Source organism: Sinocyclocheilus anshuiensis, unplaced genomic scaffold, assembly GCF_001515605.1.
Source record: "Sinocyclocheilus anshuiensis isolate Anshui unplaced genomic scaffold, SAMN03320099.WGS_v1.1 scaffold954, whole genome shotgun sequence".
Taxonomy (NCBI): Eukaryota; Metazoa; Chordata; class Actinopteri; order Cypriniformes; family Cyprinidae; genus Sinocyclocheilus; species Sinocyclocheilus anshuiensis.
The window spans coordinates 612,572-629,935 of record NW_015536527.1 but is presented as its reverse complement, the minus strand read 5'-3'; the positions used below and the strand labels follow the sequence as shown (position 1 = coordinate 629,935).

General features: G+C 35.7%; 1 protein-coding gene and 1 pseudogene across 1 annotated transcript; one reads left to right on the top strand and one right to left on the bottom strand.

Moving 5' to 3' along the window:
* LOC107694490 (SLAM family member 9-like) overlaps positions 1-4,374 on the top strand; it is a 14,141-nt pseudogene extending 9,767 nt beyond the window's left edge.
* A 4,131-nt stretch (positions 4,375-8,505) lies between these two features.
* On the bottom strand, positions 8,506-16,770 carry LOC107694481 (uncharacterized). The gene is made up of 9 exons (XM_016494190.1): positions 16,590-16,770; positions 14,521-14,853; positions 12,197-12,532; positions 11,689-11,714; positions 11,191-11,470; positions 10,648-10,767; positions 10,469-10,494; positions 9,617-9,666; positions 8,506-8,847 (listed from the first exon to the last, which is right to left on the bottom strand). The coding sequence occupies exons 1-8, from the start codon at positions 16,741-16,743 to the stop codon at positions 9,649-9,651; spliced, it is 1,293 nt and encodes a 430-aa protein (XP_016349676.1). The 5' UTR covers positions 16,744-16,770; the 3' UTR covers positions 8,506-8,847; positions 9,617-9,648.
* Positions 16,771-17,364: the final 594 nt, after the last annotated feature.

Genomic DNA, 17,364 nt, shown 5'->3' with positions numbered 1-17,364 from the left:
ATATTAAAAACTAGTTAAAATCTTAATGAGGGCTGGAAGAACTATAACATTATAAAATATGCAAATACAGTGTGGGAACTAGGAGGGTAAAACTGTCGTGGGAGGATTCACATGTGAGGGTTTGTCTTAGATCAGACACCAAACTGTTAAAGAAAATGCATGTGTTTGTTTTGTTCTGTTTGTGTTGTTGGAGTCTGACTGGTAAGTTATAAATGCATTTTTATGGCTTAATTGCTTTCCATTTCAGAGTCTTAAAGCTGCTGCTACTGTTCAAAATAGATCATTTTAATTTGCTGCTATTTGTACCAGAAGAACAAATATTGTGAGATTTACTAACTTTAAATTTATAATTTTAAATTGAAAATAATAGAAATATACATATAATATACTGTAAATTAAATTAATTAGTCAAAATCCACAGGAGCCCTGAGTGCATTAGAGATTTTACTCATCTAAATGTCTTTTTTTATGTCTTATTAAAAAAAAAGTATTTAAAACATTCAACAATTCAACTTGTATTTTTACACTGAAGTTATTATGTATTTGTTTTCAGTGAATTATGTAATTTTACACATTGGTTTTGATCCACCAGCAGGTGAATTTTAAAACAAATTAAAGACCAAATGATTGGTTCACAGGCTGCCCCCTAATAGTCGACTAACCTTTAGAAAAAAAAAATACAGACACAGGCGAACTCACAGTAGGCTACATCGGGCAGGACAAGCAAACGCTCACCTATCATTCATCGACCTCAAATATGACTTTACATCTGAAAGATGAATGTAGCAACATTACATGGCCGCTCAATCTAATGTTAACCTAGAGAAATGTGCGCTGTTGAAGTGTCTGTGCAGAGTGTGTCTGAACAGTAGCGCGCTCACAGCAGGACAGATGGAGGCGCCGGTGCGGCCACTTGCTCTTAAAGGGGTCATATGATGCTGCTAAAAAGAACATTATTTTGTGAACACACTTGCCCGAAAAAGTGCGGGGGACGAATTTACGTGATATTAAAAGTGGGGGGGAAACATCCCCCGCATCCCCCGCGTAATCTACTCCCCTGGTTTCGCAGAGAAAGGAAAAATTTTAATTGCATCATATGACCCCTTTAAAATACTCCATCATTTTTGCTCATACAGATAAAAGTAATACATATTTCCAATCTGTAAAGACTCTACGTTTATTTGTGTGCACTCACAATAACAACGAAACGTTTGCGCTTTTGTAAAATAATGAAAGCAAACAGGATGCGCTTTCTGCCGTCTCGGTCTCTGTGAACTTGAGTACAAAACTCTGAAACTCCGTGTATTCTTACAGACATGAAAAATATATCTATAGAGAGTGAAAAGTTTACTTTTCAAATAGAAAACAAATATTCTCAGATCATGTAATCTGTAAGAAACATGCTAACAGGGGCATTACTACTGCGGAGAGGTCGAGTCAGTGTCGCCGACTTAATTTCTTAAAGCCGAAAACAAAAGAGAGCACTAGTTTATCAATAAATTATTAAAATGTTAATGCAGCCTCCTCACTGTTTTCCCCTGACACATAATTATTATATCTGGCGGTGCGCTGTGGCAAGCTTTATGCTTGCTCTTAAGCGCTTATTAGGCTTAATAGCCAATTAAAGACTCATTATAATGATTTAAATGGTTTATTAATTAACGTGCGATTAGTCAACTAATGCTTAAAATTAACGACTACTAGTTGACCAGAAAAATCCTTAGTCGAGGACAGCCCTAGTTCACACACAGCAGTCTGTTTGTGTCTTTGCTGCTATATGTGAACATTCTTCAATTCACATGTAACTGACAAAAACTACAGTTGATTGTAAGCATTGCAAACCAACAGGACTCTTATTCTGTGACAAAATCTCTTCATGTTCATCAGGTGTGTTTGGTGAATCAGTGTCAGTGATGGAGGGAGAATCTGTTACTTTACACACTGATGTTACTGAAATACAAGAAGATGAAGACATTGTGTTAAAATTTGGTGTTGAAAAGTCTCACATCTAAAATCACTATTAAGAACCATATCTTCTCCACATTTGATGTTCCTGATGGGAGATTCGGAGACAGATTGACACTGAACAAACAAACTGGATCTCTGACCATCACAAACATCACAACTGAACACGCTGGAGTTTATCAATTAGAGATAATTGGAGCACACTTACTGTCATCAAAAACATTCAATGTTTCTGTCTATGGTGGGTAGAGATCATTTGTCCTGTCATTTACGTATTCTTATTTTATATTTACATATTGAAAAGACACACTAAACACTCACTCAGCACAGTGAATTGAAAATAAGATTATTGTGTTGATTCATCCATATTGCTCTCAATTTTCTCATGTTTTCAGCTCGTGTGCTCAACAATCCCATCAGCAACCAGACTCAACACAACATCAACATCACTCAACTCTGTCAACCATGTTCAGGTACAGCAGCACTGATAATAGTGTTGTTCATGTTGTATGTACATGTTTACTTACATTAAATTTTCTCTTAATCATCACAACACACTTTCCTTCAGATCCCCCAGATGACACTATATCACTAATAGTGCTGATTTCTGCTGCTGGATCTCTGTTGATTGTAGCAGCAGTTGGGATCTTATGCATCTACAGGAAACACAGAAAAACGGATAAAAAAGGTTATTGTTACCTACCAATTTTAACATGTAACAAATAGTACTTATGAATATTTTAATTCTTTATGGTCACAATACTAAAGATGCAGCACTCTGTTGGTGTGTAAGTTCTATGCATGATGCTGTTTCACTTAATGAGCTTTAATTATGATTTTTAAATCCTGTCTGCATTTGATTTACAAATTATCTGTAAGGCATGTCTCTAAGTTAATTAATAAAAATACTGTGTTAGGGACTTTGTGCAAGTATAACAGTTAATTTGCTAATGTTGTTTTCAAAAATTGCAGTGTTAAATATCTATTCACATACATCAATGCTTTAACTTTGACAGCCTTAATAATAGCACACAAGTCACAAAGAAACAGATCTAGTCCGGAATGTGCTTTAATGCTTTATTTGTTTATTTATTTCGTTGAAACAGTTCAGACTCCTGAAGAAGAGATCACTTACGCTGCTCCCACATTCCACAAAAGAAAAACACAGAAATCAGTAAGAGAATTTATTCCTAATTTATGTTGTCTCTGTACAAATTGGACAGTGCATCAGATTAGATGTGTGTGACTGTGTTTTTGTATAATGATTGATCACGCACATCTCACACAGAACAACATCATATCCAATATGTCTAAAAGTTATGTTTTTTTTTTAATTATTATAATTCTATTACATACAGAAACTGAGAAACACTGAAAGGTTACAGGATCTCCAAACTTCAAAACACATTCTTGAATTATTAATTTCAAAAACTCTTCAATCAGTGAATATGACATATATGTAAACAAAAATGGTTAATGTAGCCCCAATATAAACAAATAAGTTGCATTTTAACAAATTTAAGTGAACATTGTGTTTGTTTATTGTAGCAGAAACTCACTATGTTAAAATCATCTGACAGGAAATGGAAGGCTTCATGAAATGAAAGTCACAATGATGCACGTTTCTTCTGGTTTGCACGACAGTCCATGAGCAAATGCGTTTTTAAAATCAGTCAAACCTGCTTTATATGACAATGGCTGAAGTTTACCTTGGTGCTCCAATTGTCAATTTTTATGATCCTGACTCCATCTTTTTCACATTTTCAAATTGATGTCTGTTATAAAGTTTTAATAATTGCAGCTTTTTCATGGATGTTGGCTATGTGAAGTTCTCTGTGGTTGGTTTTCTTCAGGTGGATATTGAGGTTTGCTGTCACTTTGCTGCAGTAGTTCTATGTGGTTTGCAGACAATCCTACTTAGTGTTTGACAGCCACTTTCAGTTTTTGCCCACTCTTCTTCTTCACTGATGCTTTGTAAATGCAGTCTCATAAAGAAGTTCTTTAAACATCAAATAACTGGGCTGATAAGGTTACAGATGCTCCTGCAAAACAGGCTTCCATGAGTTTTACTTTTTGTAAGTCTGACAATCACACATTTCACAGCGCATTATAAAGGATATTATTATAATATATATTATAAATGATATTAACCCCTACAATAATTGGTGCTCAAATTATTTTGTCCAACCCCTGTATATGCATGTGAGTCATTAAATTCAAAAAGTCACATGCCCTGTCACAACCAAAAGAAATCTAAGATGTCTCAGTAGCACTACACTTCTGATGTTTGTTTTAGTATTTTCATCTCTTGTGTGATGTGTTTTTAACAGAATGTTAAAGAGGAAGACCATGTGGAGTATGTTCCTATTGCCATGAGATGATGATCAAACTGCAAGACCCAGAATCGCCTGCGACAACCTCAGTTTCAGAGTCTATAGTTAAGTTTTGCCAATTGGTGAGAATCACCACTTGTCACATCAAGAAATGACAGTGGGTAGGATGATCCTGAGGGGTTTGAAGTGTGGTACTTAAAGATGGATTCATGAAATGGTCTCCTGAAGTCCTAATTATCTAAATAGTATGGCAAGTATTTTTATGTTCTTATTAAAGTATATTCTTAAAGTCTTTGTAAATGTAAAATGTAGATGCAAAATACTGAGCAAAAGGAGAGGAGACCCTGCTTTGTTTGTTCACATCTGTACATAAATGTGGTTTTATCTCTTGGACAAACAGGTTCTGCATGTGCTTGTATCTGCTAGATGTTTGCGTTTAATGTCAGTGTGTGAGAGTGTTTGAGGTGTCAGTAGCATGTGGTTGAAGGGTTTTTTTCCATTCCTGCTCATATGAAACTGCTTGACTTCTGCTTTAGAAAAAACAACTTCACTACAAAATACTAAATACAACACAAGCAAGAAAAGATTACTATGTGATACTGTGTGAATGTGAAATATGGAAAATGCACACATATACAGGTGCATCTGTTTTTTCCCTCAATATTTATATTGTTACTGCATTACTGATCATTCTCTCACTGATCACACTCTAAAACTCCTTTCAGCAGATACTAAGACCCACTGATAAACACTTTGATGACTAATAGATGAGACCACTTACATGCTTTCATATAAGGTGTGCATATGGGACATGCTCTATAAAAAGTTGCCATTCTTTTTTGTACTTATAAGAAATTAGGTTTATACAGGTGTTTAAAGTATCGTCACTGTATCTCTAAAACACTGCAGTAAATTGGTTACATACAGGTGTATATATATATATATATATATATGGGACGTCCCATATAAGTTATGGGTGTTATTTATTTATTATTATTATTAATTTTTTTGAGGTATCTGTTGGCCTCTGAAGTGAAATAATAGAAAAGTGTGCACAGAACGTATAAGAGGTCCTTAACATGAAATAGTGATCTATTTTCTTGACTCATTGTAAACTAATGCATGCACTTTCAGTGCAGATGTTAAACCTCATTATATAACAATGCAGGCAAGACTTATAACATTCTGGTGCAGTAAAACAATAAGCAATGGAGGTATTTAGAATAAATATATAATTTATTTTGTTTGTGTTTTGCAAATAATCATGCTGTAAACAGATCTACATAAAACAATGACTTGAACAGTGATCGTTAAGCAGAAATATAAAACCATATTCAACCTATAGATAATAAGGTTAACAAAGTATATTATATTTTCTTGGGCAACTCAATGCAACTCAACACACTCAAAAAAAAATGTCACCACACCACACAGGTTAACTCATGTATGTACCCACTACACAACCTCCTTGTGTTCATAATTTAACTCCTGCAAACTATTCTAACTCAAACTTTCAGAGAGAATGTTTTTAAATGTTTTCAACTAAAAGAGTTGGAAGCTTCTTCAACTCAATACATTCAGTAATTCATTGGCTGTTTTGGACAAAACTTAAAAAGACAAATTTGAACCACAAAATGTTAAAGATTGAAGTTCAGGGAAAATTGTAGATGTAAAATCTCACTTTGGGGTAACTTGGTGTCAAACTCCAGACACAAACGTAAGATGGACTGCGCCTGCTCCAGCTCTGGAACTGAAAACAGAGGAAGACGAATGTAAACACCAGTGATGAAGTCTAAAAGGGTACACTTAACATTAATTAAACAATTTAATAGTCACTTAAAATCTGTATAATTGTATACTATACCCATATAGGACCAACGATTTTGGAAAATGGATGAATGGATAATTCAGCTGTGGGCGCCATCTTCTGGTGAGACGCGGGAATTAATGTACACTCTATTGAGTGTACAGTGTTACATCCAATGGCGTATTTACTTTCGTGTTAACTACATTGAGTATTGTGGTATGGTTTCTTTTTGTTGTTGTTTCTCTCTGTGTCTCCTGCTCCTCTGTCTCCTCCCACTCTGGCAGGTAGCTGATTGCCCTTACCAGCTGAGAGAGCAGCAGTATAAAAGCTGAGCAGAACTTTCAGAAGATGAAAGCTTCTCTCCAGAGCATGTCCTGTGTCCAGTCCTGCCCAGCTCAGTTTGTTGAAGCAACTTTGCCAGCCCCAAGATGGTTTTTAAATTCAGTAAAGAAAAAGATTTTCCGTTTTTTATGGAACTCTAATCAGGAGAGGTTGAAACGAGAAATTGTGTGTAGAAAAATCGAGAAAGGAGGATTAGCGATCCCTGATATACAAGCCAAATTGGATGCTATGTTTCTCTTTCCTGTATTGAAATCTTGTCTAAATGATGAAGTGGCTAATTATAGTAGTTTTTTGTGAAGTTCTGGGTAGGCCGACAAGTGGGGAGAATTTGGAATAAGAGAATGCCTCAGAATACTCCTTATGCAGAAACTAGACCAGTTATGTATAATAAAATGTTGCAGATACTAAAGAGAACATCTTGGTCTAACATTCAGATTGGGAGTTTAAATAGACAGTTAATAGAGGAAAAGCTATCCCCATCTTTATTTAAGATGACTCCTGTAGGACATCTTATTGAATCAGAATGTATTATGGTTTGGAAGAATGTGAACGATGATTTCTTGTTTAATTGCCATAAGGATATCGCTTGGCAGGCTGTACAAAACTGTTTACCTACTCGGGCTTTTTTGAAGAGGAGAGGTTGTTCTCGTTTTTCTTTGTGTCCTAGAGCAAACTGTGGAGAAGAAGAGACAATAAGACATTGTTTGTGGGAATGTGCTTATGCCCAGAAGGTTTGGGGTTCTATTCGATTATGGTTATACAATTTGTACAGAGTGCCAAGTGAAAGAGATATTTGGTATGGAGAATTGGAAAAGGTTAATTGTAAAAAATGGATACGGTGGTGGGCAATTATAAATGTTTTAAGGAAGCACTATGGAAATCTAGGAATATTTGTGTTTTTCAGAAATATGAGATCCCAGTTAAATCAGTAACTACAAGTTTAAAATGCATAGGGGATTACATTTTAAGAGATGGACAGAAATTGTCAGTCAACGTAACCGATAAGTTATGGAACATACCAAATGTCCCTCCTTTCAATATGGTCTTAAATATTGGTTAATTCTTATAAAAACGTGTAAAAGATAAAGGGTAACAGATTGGTATACATATATGATTGTATGATATGTATTTATGAAAGAACGTACCTGTCTCTGTATTGTGATGTAAAGAAAATAGAAAATAAAAAAATAAAAAAAAGTTTGTTGAAGCCTGTTCTCATTCATTTAAAGGGGTCATGAACTGCCTCTGTTTTTTTATTTTGTACTGTTCTCTGAGGTCCACTTCTAAAGTTATCAAGATTTTTACACCAAAAAAATCATAATAATTTAGAAGTAATAGGCTATTTTCAGTCCTGTTTTTGACCTCCATCATCAGAACGCTCTGTTTTTGAATAGGTATGGTGGCTTGTAGACTCGGAAGTAAACGCCCACTGCTATGATTGGCTAATAGTTGTGTATGTTTGTGAGACTACATCCTTCACAGATGGACGCTGCTGTGATTTAGGTTAAAAACGCAAAAATACTTGTATCAAATGATCTGTTTAAAGGTCAAGGTCAGGTGAAGGTCAAAGGTTGAATCCTTAAAAAAGTCTAGTCCAGAAATCACGATGATCACTCTATATACAAATCCAGGTTTGTTTAATTCAGTTATTTCTAACTAATTCAAAATGACAAACACCGAGTTCAGCTATGTTATATGAGTATCAAAAGTTTTAATATGATTTGTCACATGAGCAAACAAACACATGCTTTAGGTTAATTTCCGCTGTAAGAAAATGGAAACATATGCTCATTTTTACAGGAAGATTTCTTGGGCTGATGCAAAGTTAAATAAAAATAGCTTTCTGAACAGATCTCATAATCCACATAAAACAGAATAAACCTGAGAAAGTAATAGAGAAGTGCACAATTAAGCCTTTTCCCATTGTTCAGAAAAACAGATGAAGTTTAAAACAGGTCAAACATATTTTTCCTGTTCTTTTCCCCAAAGTCCCTTTAAGGCAAGTCATTTCACTTGGCGGCCATCTTTGAAACGCCTCTCAGACATGCAAGTGTCTCATAAATGTTGTTTCTTTTGCTCAATAGCATTAAAAAAGCTTATTTTCCAGGCTAGACTAGCCAGTGCGCATGCACAGTCATAAGCACACGTCTCAGAACACTGACTGTTTCTATAGCAATGGGATTTCTAACGGTAGCTGCAGTGACGCGATGACTTTACCGATTAGCCATTGGCTCTTTTATGTAGAAGGCAAGGCTTCCTTTGATAGATTGGCCATACTGAGTGTTGCATTTTTCCCTATCCAAAACTATACGAGTGACACATTAGAGACAGTCACAGTAGAGACTGGACTGAGCATGCAGGAAATTCAAGTGAAGGCGACCATTTCCATGTGATAATATTCTAGAATACAAACAAATAAAAAACACAATGTTTACATGATATAATATGCACTTTGAACAAATAGCCTACAATGCAGCCAAACATTCTTCATTAAAGGGGTCATATGATGCGATTTCAATTTTTCCTTTCTGACTCACGTAAGTACGTTTTCATTTAAAGGATTTGCCACTGATGATTCAAACGCGAGTTTTGGGCAGTGTAGAGTAGCACTTGTTGTTTGTCATTTCTCTGATCACAAATGCAGACAGAGTTTTATGTTTACGCGGCGCGATGCAATGCAACGCAACGCGTAAAAAGACAGTATAAGTCATTATAATCAGTAATTATGTCCCCACTGGATGTAACAAATGCTTCGTTTGTAATGGGTTTTAATGTTTTTGTCTCGTCGCTCCGGCCGGGACACGGCATCAACAGTATGGTGAGGGGCTTAACATTTCCGTCACACGCTTGAGGTATTCGGCCAATCACAACGCACTGGATAGCTGGCCAATCAGAGCACACCTCGTTTTTTCAGACCAATGAGCTTTGTAAAAATCGACGCGTTTCAAAAAGGCGGGGCATAGAGGAGAAACAATAATGTACAGTATGTGGAAAATAATGTGTTTTTTGAACCTTAAACCGCATACACACATTTAATTACACCAAATACACAAAATAATGTTCTTTTTAGCAGCATCATATGACCCCTTTAAAATAATTGAAAGAGATGGACAAAACAAACATCTAATACTAGATAACAAAACAGACAATGTGAAATAGTAAGCTTTACCTTGAACACCCCACAGGCCTCCATCTTCCTCCTCACATGAAATGCACAAACTTGGCAGTAAAAAATAAATAAATTAAATAAATTAAAAAATGAATAAAAACTGCTCCACATCTCAAATGCTTAAAAAGGCAGAATATTACAGTTGAGAATTCAAGATGGCTGCTCCCTGCATAAGCAAACGTTAAAAAGCTATAAATACTATAATATTTCTAAAGCTTCTGTTACATTTCCATGTCATTATTGAGTCATACACTCATTATTGCCCAACCTCTATCTGTGAACATGTTGCTATGTGAGTGTCTGGAGTTACACAATATGTAATGTAATGCTCTGTTTTTCCTAACACTGCTAATGCTAACACGAGTGAACTCCATTATACTTCTCTACTGGAACACGGTCTACTTGGGTGTGATGCCATTCCCAGCTCCGACATTCGACTTCTGAGGTAAATCGAACGCAGCATTAGTTACCAAAATAATAAATAAAGCTACTGTGATGTCCCAATATCATCAGCGATTAATGGAACATTCACAGAAGGTAAAACAAATGATCAGATTGATGATTCAGTCAGACAAAAAATAAATAAATACAAATTATTTTCCCTCTAATGTTTGCGAAATCTAAAGAATCTCTTTCTTCATTCAAGAAGCAAAGGGCACAAGTTCAGTGATCTCTTAAATAAGTCAATACATGTATATAAATATTGCTGTTTCTATGTAATGATTTTACATACACACACTTACACTTGTGAGATTTACACTTGTGAGATTTACAGATCTCACAGATCAGAATCTGTCGTAACTTCACAATTTCTTTTGCAGTCAGAAAGATTCGGCACACATAATATCTCACCTGATCATGATTGTGCTGCATTGTGTCTGTTTGAACAATAATAACAAAAAACTCAATTAAACACAGATTTAACTCCATTACTTTGGTTAATGAGAATAAAAATACACTTTTGCATATTTTTAAAGATAACAATAGATCTCATTTTCCGTCTTGCAAAATCAGCTGTATGTAATGCTTGCCATTTTGTCCTTCTTGTGTAGATTTCCTTTGGCGATAGTAAATGACAGCAGCTGCAGCCACCAGCAGAACAGCAACAATAACAGCAGCAACAGCAGCAGCAGCATTCGAATCTGGAACAGCTAAAGACAGACAGTCATTATTACTAGAGATTAACTAATAATCAACTTTAACAATACTTTTTAGACAATTTTCCTCTAGTGGATTTTGAGGAACAGCAAAAGTGGTGACAAGAATTAGCAGGAAACTGACTAATATAGTGCATTTTTCTAATTAACAATAGACTTGAAATCTGTAAAATTCATAAGTGACAAAGCTCAATGTTACATGCATGTGATGGCAATAAAGATGATCTCAGTTATATTTTCATATTGAGTCAAAGCTCACCTTTTCTAATAGCCCACGATGAAAACATTTGCTGGGTTGATTTATAATAGGGCGCGTTAAATATCGCATGCGATTTATCGTGCAGCCCTAATGTATATGTTTTAATCTTCTTTCTAAAACTGCAAAGTAAAGTGCATGGAATGACTAATGATACTCACCAGTGACAGTAACACTGAATATCTTTATGATACTGATTCTGCTGTGGTTCATCTGTAGTTTATAGAGTCCAGATTCTGTGGTTCTGGTGTTTGTGATGGTCAGAGATCCAGTCTGATGATCCAGCTCCAGTCTGTCTCTGAATCTCTCTTTACACTGTTCATCTGTACAGATCTTACTCTGATCTCCAGTGATTTCAGTGATGAGAATGTCATTAAAATACCACGTCATCATATCATTCTGTATTTTAATTACACGAGAGTCTAAAGTGACAGCTTCTCCCTGTTCATGATGGTCAGAGATCCAGTCTGATGATCCAGCTTCAGTCTGTCTCTGAATCTCTCTTCACACTGATCATCTGTACAGATCTTACTCTGATCTCCAGTGATTTCAGCGATGAGAGCATCATTAAAATACCATTTCATCAAATAATTTTGTTTTTTGATTACAGCAGGATCTAAAGTGACAGATTCTCCCTCCTTCACTGACTTTCTCTTCATTTGATCTTGTTCAGCAGCAGAAACACCTGAAACACAAACCAACAGCTGCTGGAGGATCTTTTTGAGGGGAAAACATAACATGAGTGAACTGTGGAATCATCTTTACTTTGTCTAAAAAAAATGCATTTATCCACAAATGAGCTATTGTGCATATTTTTTATCATATCTGCTTGACTTTGAATTTCTAATGAACTATAAAAAAACACTGAGTATGAAAAAATAGATAGATTTAAACTGATGATAGTAGAACTTTCATCTTCATCAAAACAAGACTGATAAAATTAATAACTAACCAACCAATAACTAACTAACTAACTTTATGGCATACTGTAATAAATATAGGCCATATTTAAATCTACAAATTCCACTTCAACAGTAAATGTTTTTGACAAAATTATCTTTATACTATGTGAATAAACATACAGGTAAAGAGAAAAACTATGCAAAATCTGCAAAAATATCACTAAATTTAAATGTACATGACTTGTTTTTAAACATGATGACTCACCATATCCAGCAACAATGAAGATATTTTCATTGATGTTGCTGCTGATGATGATCCGTAGACGATAAACTCCAGAGTCCGGTTCTCTGGTGTTCATGATGGTCAGAGATCCAGTCTGATGATCCAGCTTCAGTCTGTCTCTGAATCTCTCAGTACCTTCATTACACTGAACATCTGTACAGATATTAGTCTGATCTCCAGTGATTTGAGCGATGCGAGTGTCATTAAAATACCATCTAATCTTTTCTTGTTGGTTTGTTTCAACCTCAGTGTGTAGAATGACTGAATCTCCCTCCATCACAAACGCTGATTCTTCATCTGTATCAACACTGAAAAAACCTGGAAAATAAATTAACAGTTGATTATTAATAAAAAATAAAAAATAAAAAAACAGGAAAGTGCTGTGAAAATTATTTTCTACAGATCTTAAAGTTAGTTCACCCAAAAATTAAAATTAATCAATGAGTCATTAATTACTCAACCTCATGTCGTTCCAAACCCGTAAGAAAAATCTTCGGAACACAAATTAAGATATTTTTATTGAAATCCAAGAGCTTTCTGACCCTCCCATATACAGCAAGGGTACAGTACACAGTAAGGACATCGTTAAAATATACAACCATAATTTTATGAAGCTATACGAGAATACTTTTTGTGCACAAAGAAAAAAAAACTACTTTATTCAACGATTTCTTCTCTTCTGGGACAGTCTGCCGTCATTAACGAAAGTACCACGACGCACGCGTGTGGTGCTGCTGACGTATAACACGCATGCGCTGAGCCTTGTTTACGAGCAGAAGAACGCACATGCATGCGTCATGGTACTCTTGTTAATGGCGCCTACGGTGACGCGAAGGAGAAGGAAAAAAATTACGGTTGAACCATTTTTGTCAAATGGACTATTTTATCGATGTCCTTATCTGGACCTGGGAACATTTCAGTTACATTGCTGTCTATGGAGGGTCAGAAAGCTCTCGGATTTCATCAAAAATATCTTAATTTGTGTTCCGAAGATGAAAGAAGGTCTTATGGGTTTGGAACGACATGAGGGTGAGTAATTAATGACAGACTTTTCATTTTTGGGTGAATTAACCCTTTAAAGATTGTGAGTAGAGAAATATGTCTGGATTCATAATGTAACATTACAATGTATTATCCAATATTTTCATTGGTTGTTTGCAAGTTTCATTATTTTTGAATTTTGTCCTTGTTTGCATTTAAAGGAACCTATGTACACCAGCAATCTTTTAGCCGATGAAGGCCTGTGTGCCGAAACGTGTTGGCAAAATAAAATTCCCTTTTTAATTACATTCTTTGTTTGCTCTGACCCCTTAACGTCACAAGTGTCGCTGGTATTGTATCAATATAATTATTCATAATGTAGCATGCAAACAAACAGCAGAAGAACATCATAGATTTACACCTTCATTCATCAGACAAACATACATGAGTCTCATGAATGATCATCAACAACTTAATGAACATCATACAACCAAGTAATATTATGAATATTACAGATTCACTTCAAGAAATTGTGCTACCTTCCACCACATTTTCATACAATGTTGAGTGGCACTGTTGAGCACAACGCAGAGCCGAGTGCCTCAAACTTTACTGGGGTTATTTATTTTATAAAATAATTACTACATATACCTGGCACAGTTCCATAAAACAAGCACAGAGAAACAAAATTGTAACTTAATAATGGATTTCTAACAATAACAAATAACAACTGCTTTGCCAAGCAACACAGTTCTTCAGGCAGTGTCGAGCCTAGACTTCTGGAGGCCCTACACAAAACTGTAGAGTGGGGCGCTGGAGTGGGGTATGTGTGGTTAATAAAAAAAGGAATAAAACAAATTTGTCAGTTTTTCACTCGAATCGCGCTCGCGGAAAGTGCTTGAGAAACAGTGTCTCTTCTGCGGCTTGGTACGCTTTCAACCAATTTTTTTTTAGTCTCAAACAAGACTGTACAACATTCACATTACATGATTTGACTGATTTTTACGTAGAAAGGGTGACAGCGCGTTAAAAGAAATTATCATTCATGTTTTCATAACCGCTGGCGAAATTCAAAAACGAAACTAAAATTAAATCATCTTTGAGAGCAAGGGGGCCCCCTGATGTTTCGGGGGCCCTACGCAGCTTGCGTATTTTGCATATAGGGAGGATCGGCTCTGTCTTCAGGAATCTTTTGAAGATTTTTGAAGAAATTATCTATGTGCTAAATGTGAATTAGAATGCCGGTAAGGAGATAAACACCTCTGAATGTCACTGCAACAATATCACTAAATGTGCCCTGATGTACTTGCTTTCAAATGACTCACCATGAACAAAAACAATGAAGATCTTTTCACTGTCTCTTCTGTCTTTCATGATCTTTAGTTTATAAACTCCTGAGTCTGTGGTTCTGGTGTCTTTGATGGTCAGAGATCCAGTCTGATGATCCAGCTTCAGTCTGTTTCTGAATCTCCCATCAGCGTCTTTACACTGAACATCTGTACAGATAAAACCGAAATCTCCAGTAATTTCAGCGATGCGAATGTCACTAAAATACCATCTAATCTTTTCTTGTTGGTCTGTTTTAACACCAGTGTGGAGAGTGACTGAATCTCCCTCATTCGCTGACAAGGACACATCATCCCTAACACCAGACACACCTGGAGAATTGAACAGTTGATTATTAGTCAAACGAAAACAAACAGGAAAGTGCTGTGACAATGGTTTTATACAGATCATAAAGACTGTGAGCAGAGAAATATGTCTGCATTCATAATGAAACACATGCAAAATAAACAGCAGAAGAACATTGCTTCTCACATTCACTCATCAGACAAACAGACACGAGTTTCATGAATGATCTTCAACAACTTAATGGACATCATACAACACACATCCTGACATATTCTACTCATAAAGTTACATACCCCATGCAGAATATGCAAAACGTTAATAAATAAATTAATAAAATAGTTATCATAGGTATCATAATCACAATAAGTGTTTATATATATATATATATATATATATAGTACTGTCCTGAATAAGCAACTTCACATAACAAATGTTTACATATAGACAAGACAAAAAAAATTTATACACAAATGAAGCAGTTCAAAAGTTTACATACACTTGAATCTTAATACTGTGTCTGTCACAGACTTTTCCATTTTTCTTCTCTTAATGCTGTCTTACAGATTGCTTTTCTTTCTTGTATATGTGGAATAAATTGCTCAAATTTATTGTAATGGTCAACCACAGTTTCAATAAATAAATTACAAAAAAATTATTTGGTTCACCATTGTGGGGGTGATGATCTCTGTGAAGCCATGAATCATGCAAATTCACTGAGCTCAGAACAACGTCTGTGAACAGACATCTATAGTTTTTTCCTGATCTCAGGTAGGTTTTATACATTTGTAGCCGTTTTAATGAGACATTATAATTAAAAGGGATAATAGTAGTTTATAATCTCTTACAGGCCTGTTCAGCTGAGCCATCCATAGAACAAACCAAATAAACCCTGCAAATTGCTAAAAGAACAAATATTATGGTATTAGATTATTAGATGATCATTTGATAGATTATACTTTAAATAAATTATTTGCAACGAGTTTGTAAAAGCTGGTTTTATGCATGTTTGAGCTGAGTTTCTGTTGTATTTACACTGTTTTGACCAGCAGGTGTCGCTAGCATGTGGCAAGCGCTTCGAAACAGTGAATCATTTTGATTCCTATCACTATAATTATATTAAGTAAGAAACAATCAACAGAACAGGAGCACTGGGCAAAGACTAAACAAGGGGGTGTGGTAAGGGGGAAAACAGGACCTGAGGAGCACATGGCCAACATAAACAAAGACAAAGCCACGTGACACACCCAACAAATATGAAACAAGACTGCAGAGCAGAACCGTGACATATTCAGAAGAGCAGCCTACTAAATAAACATTTTATTTATTTTTCTTATCTTAGTTTTAGTCCTGCTGTTTACATTTAATATCCATTTTTAAATTAATGTATTTATTTATTTTGCATTTGTCAGAAGTTTTATCTAAAGTGACTCAATACATTTAATATATTTCAGCATCTACCCACGGTATGGTGCCATTTTATTTTTAGGTGAGATTTTTATACCGTCACTGGACTTTACAGTGACTGGGTTGACTCTGTTTACAAATTACAACCGTCTGTTTGTTGTTCGTTTTTGTCGTTGACAGATTGTAACAATTAGTACATGTCTTACGATCGCGCAAACCACACACTGCCAACAACATACACAAGATAAATACATTTCTGTCGAATATAAAGCGAATGGAGCAGATACAAAACAAACTGCGTCACTTTCGCTCTTATCGTCAGCCGGAAGTGAAACTGTAGCTGGTCTTTATGTCTCACCATGGTCGAGTAAACACCATAGCAACGATGATGATACAATAGAGAGAAGCTTCATGTTCACTGCTTTCCCTAAAAATAAATGTAGATTGTGATCCATAAAAGTGTTCCGTTGACGTTGTTCTGAAATATTCGGTGTCGGAGATGGGCGGAGCATATTTCCTGGGCTGCGTTCAGCCCCGACAAAAACGGTGCAAAAGAGCTGTCTCTTTAGTACCACGTGGTTTATATACATGTTGCTGCTGATTGGGCTGACATTTTTGACACACCCTCCAAACAAGAGAAAACACATCTCAAACCCCGTTGCACACCGTTTCCAGGAAACATGTCGTTCAAACCGGAAACCGTAGCAAAACGGTGCACACCGGTTTGAGCTTGAACTTGCCCCTGGTTCGTATTAAAGCCACACTGAAAATATCAGTGCGTCCTCCCCGGATCATAAAAGCTTTTCAAAAAGGAAATTATGATTCAGTGTCGAATGATGTTAAAGTCCGCATGAAATCAAAACTGACTTTATTTACTTTACTAGCGCACATTGCTAGTCTTGATGTAAACAACTAATCCGTGCAAGATAATCCGCTGAAAAAATTGTTTGTCTTGGTAATCTTTAATCAAAATCTGAACATAACATTTACGTGTACTTTTCTGATGACCTCAGTTTGACGGCTTGGGCAGAATATCCTTAAACACACCCCTCCAACCATTAGATTGATATGAGTGATAGACAGAGAGGAGGAGCGCAAACATGAAACCACGCCCTCTATTCAATATTCCGTTT